The sequence below is a fragment of the Apis dorsata genome, unplaced genomic scaffold (assembly GCF_000469605.1).
Source record: "Apis dorsata unplaced genomic scaffold, Apis dorsata 1.3 scaffold_1065, whole genome shotgun sequence".
Taxonomy (NCBI): domain Eukaryota; kingdom Metazoa; phylum Arthropoda; class Insecta; order Hymenoptera; family Apidae; genus Apis; species Apis dorsata.
The window spans coordinates 52,220-53,412 of record NW_006264163.1 but is presented as its reverse complement, the minus strand read 5'-3'; the positions used below and the strand labels follow the sequence as shown (position 1 = coordinate 53,412).

The 1,193-nt window shown below is 53.1% G+C and overlaps 1 protein-coding gene across 1 annotated transcript in view; it reads right to left on the bottom strand.

Moving 5' to 3' along the window:
- LOC116186638 overlaps nucleotides 1-928 on the bottom strand; it is a 1,319-nt gene extending 391 nt beyond the window's left edge. The window contains exon 1 of the mRNA XM_031514573.1: nucleotides 559-928. Within this exon, the coding sequence (XP_031370433.1) occupies nucleotides 559-900 (342 nt within the window). The 5' untranslated portion in view covers nucleotides 901-928. The remainder of the gene's footprint in view (nucleotides 1-558) is intronic.
- Between the last annotated feature and the right edge of the window lie 265 nt (nucleotides 929-1,193).

Genomic DNA, 1,193 nt, shown 5'->3' with positions numbered 1-1,193 from the left:
ATATATATATATATATATATATATATATACACTCTTTGATCAAAAGTGATTGGACCCAAGACGATTTTTACGAAGCAAAAGAGAAATCGCGGGATCAAGGGGAGTCGAGATAACGAAAAAGTTGAGAAAAAGAGGATGAACGAAACGAAAAGAGGAAGAAAGGAAAGAAAGAAAGAAAGAAAGAAAGAAAGAAAGAAAAATGGAAAAGAATTACGCGATTATCGCAGAAGGGGGAGGAAGGAGGAGAGAGCGATAAGCCGTCAAAGGGCATTTGCCGCTGCTGGACCAGTCGGATCGTTCTCCCGCGTTAACCACGGATGAGGAGAGGACACAGGGTGGAGAGGCGAAGAAGAAGGGAGAAGGAAAGGGGTAGGGCGCGTTGGGAAGCGCGCAGCAGAGAGAAGAAGAAAAAGGAGAATGAGAAAAAAGCATCGTCAGAGCAGCTAGGTAACCGCCAGGAGTCGAGAGTTATCGTCTGGCGATAAAAGTCGATGGCGATAATAACGGCGATATACTCGTTCTCCCTCCCTCCCTCCCTCTCCCCCGTTTTGCTCCTACCATCAGTGGTTCCGCTGCCCTTCTTTTTCTCTCGTCCGGCCGGGGTGATGCACACTGGTCTGGCCTGCGTCCGCCTGTCTGGCTGTCAACGGGTCGTTGAACCCCCCCCCTGCCCCTCTTATATCCCATCCGACCGGGGTCTTCAAAGCTTCGAGACTTATCGTCGTTTAAATGCAACGCCGCGGTCTCCGCTCCATGGCTGCACGCAGCCGACCGACCCTCCTCTCTTCTTCTTCCCTTACCCCTTCCTACAGCGCTCCACACACGCTCACCACAACGCGCGGCCAAGCACAAAAGTGGGCAAGCAGGCTTTAAACGAGCACGATCCACCGCCGATTCCATCGTCGTCCTTCGCCGACTATTCCAGGTAGATATACGTCGTCCTTCTCCCCCTCCCTCCCTCTTATATACGTCCAGCGGGAGATCGCGATTCCATCTCGATGATGTTCGCGTGTAACTCGATTGTCGACCGTCACCGAGCGTGGCCGCGCCAATGGACAACGGCTCGATCGTCCCTGCGTCGATTAATCATCTCGATGATCCCGGGGGGCGGGAGGGCTATCTCGGTTTGACAAGCGTGCAATTACCTCTCCTCCCTTTCGTGGACCATCCCCTCCCCTCCCCTCTCCTACGCG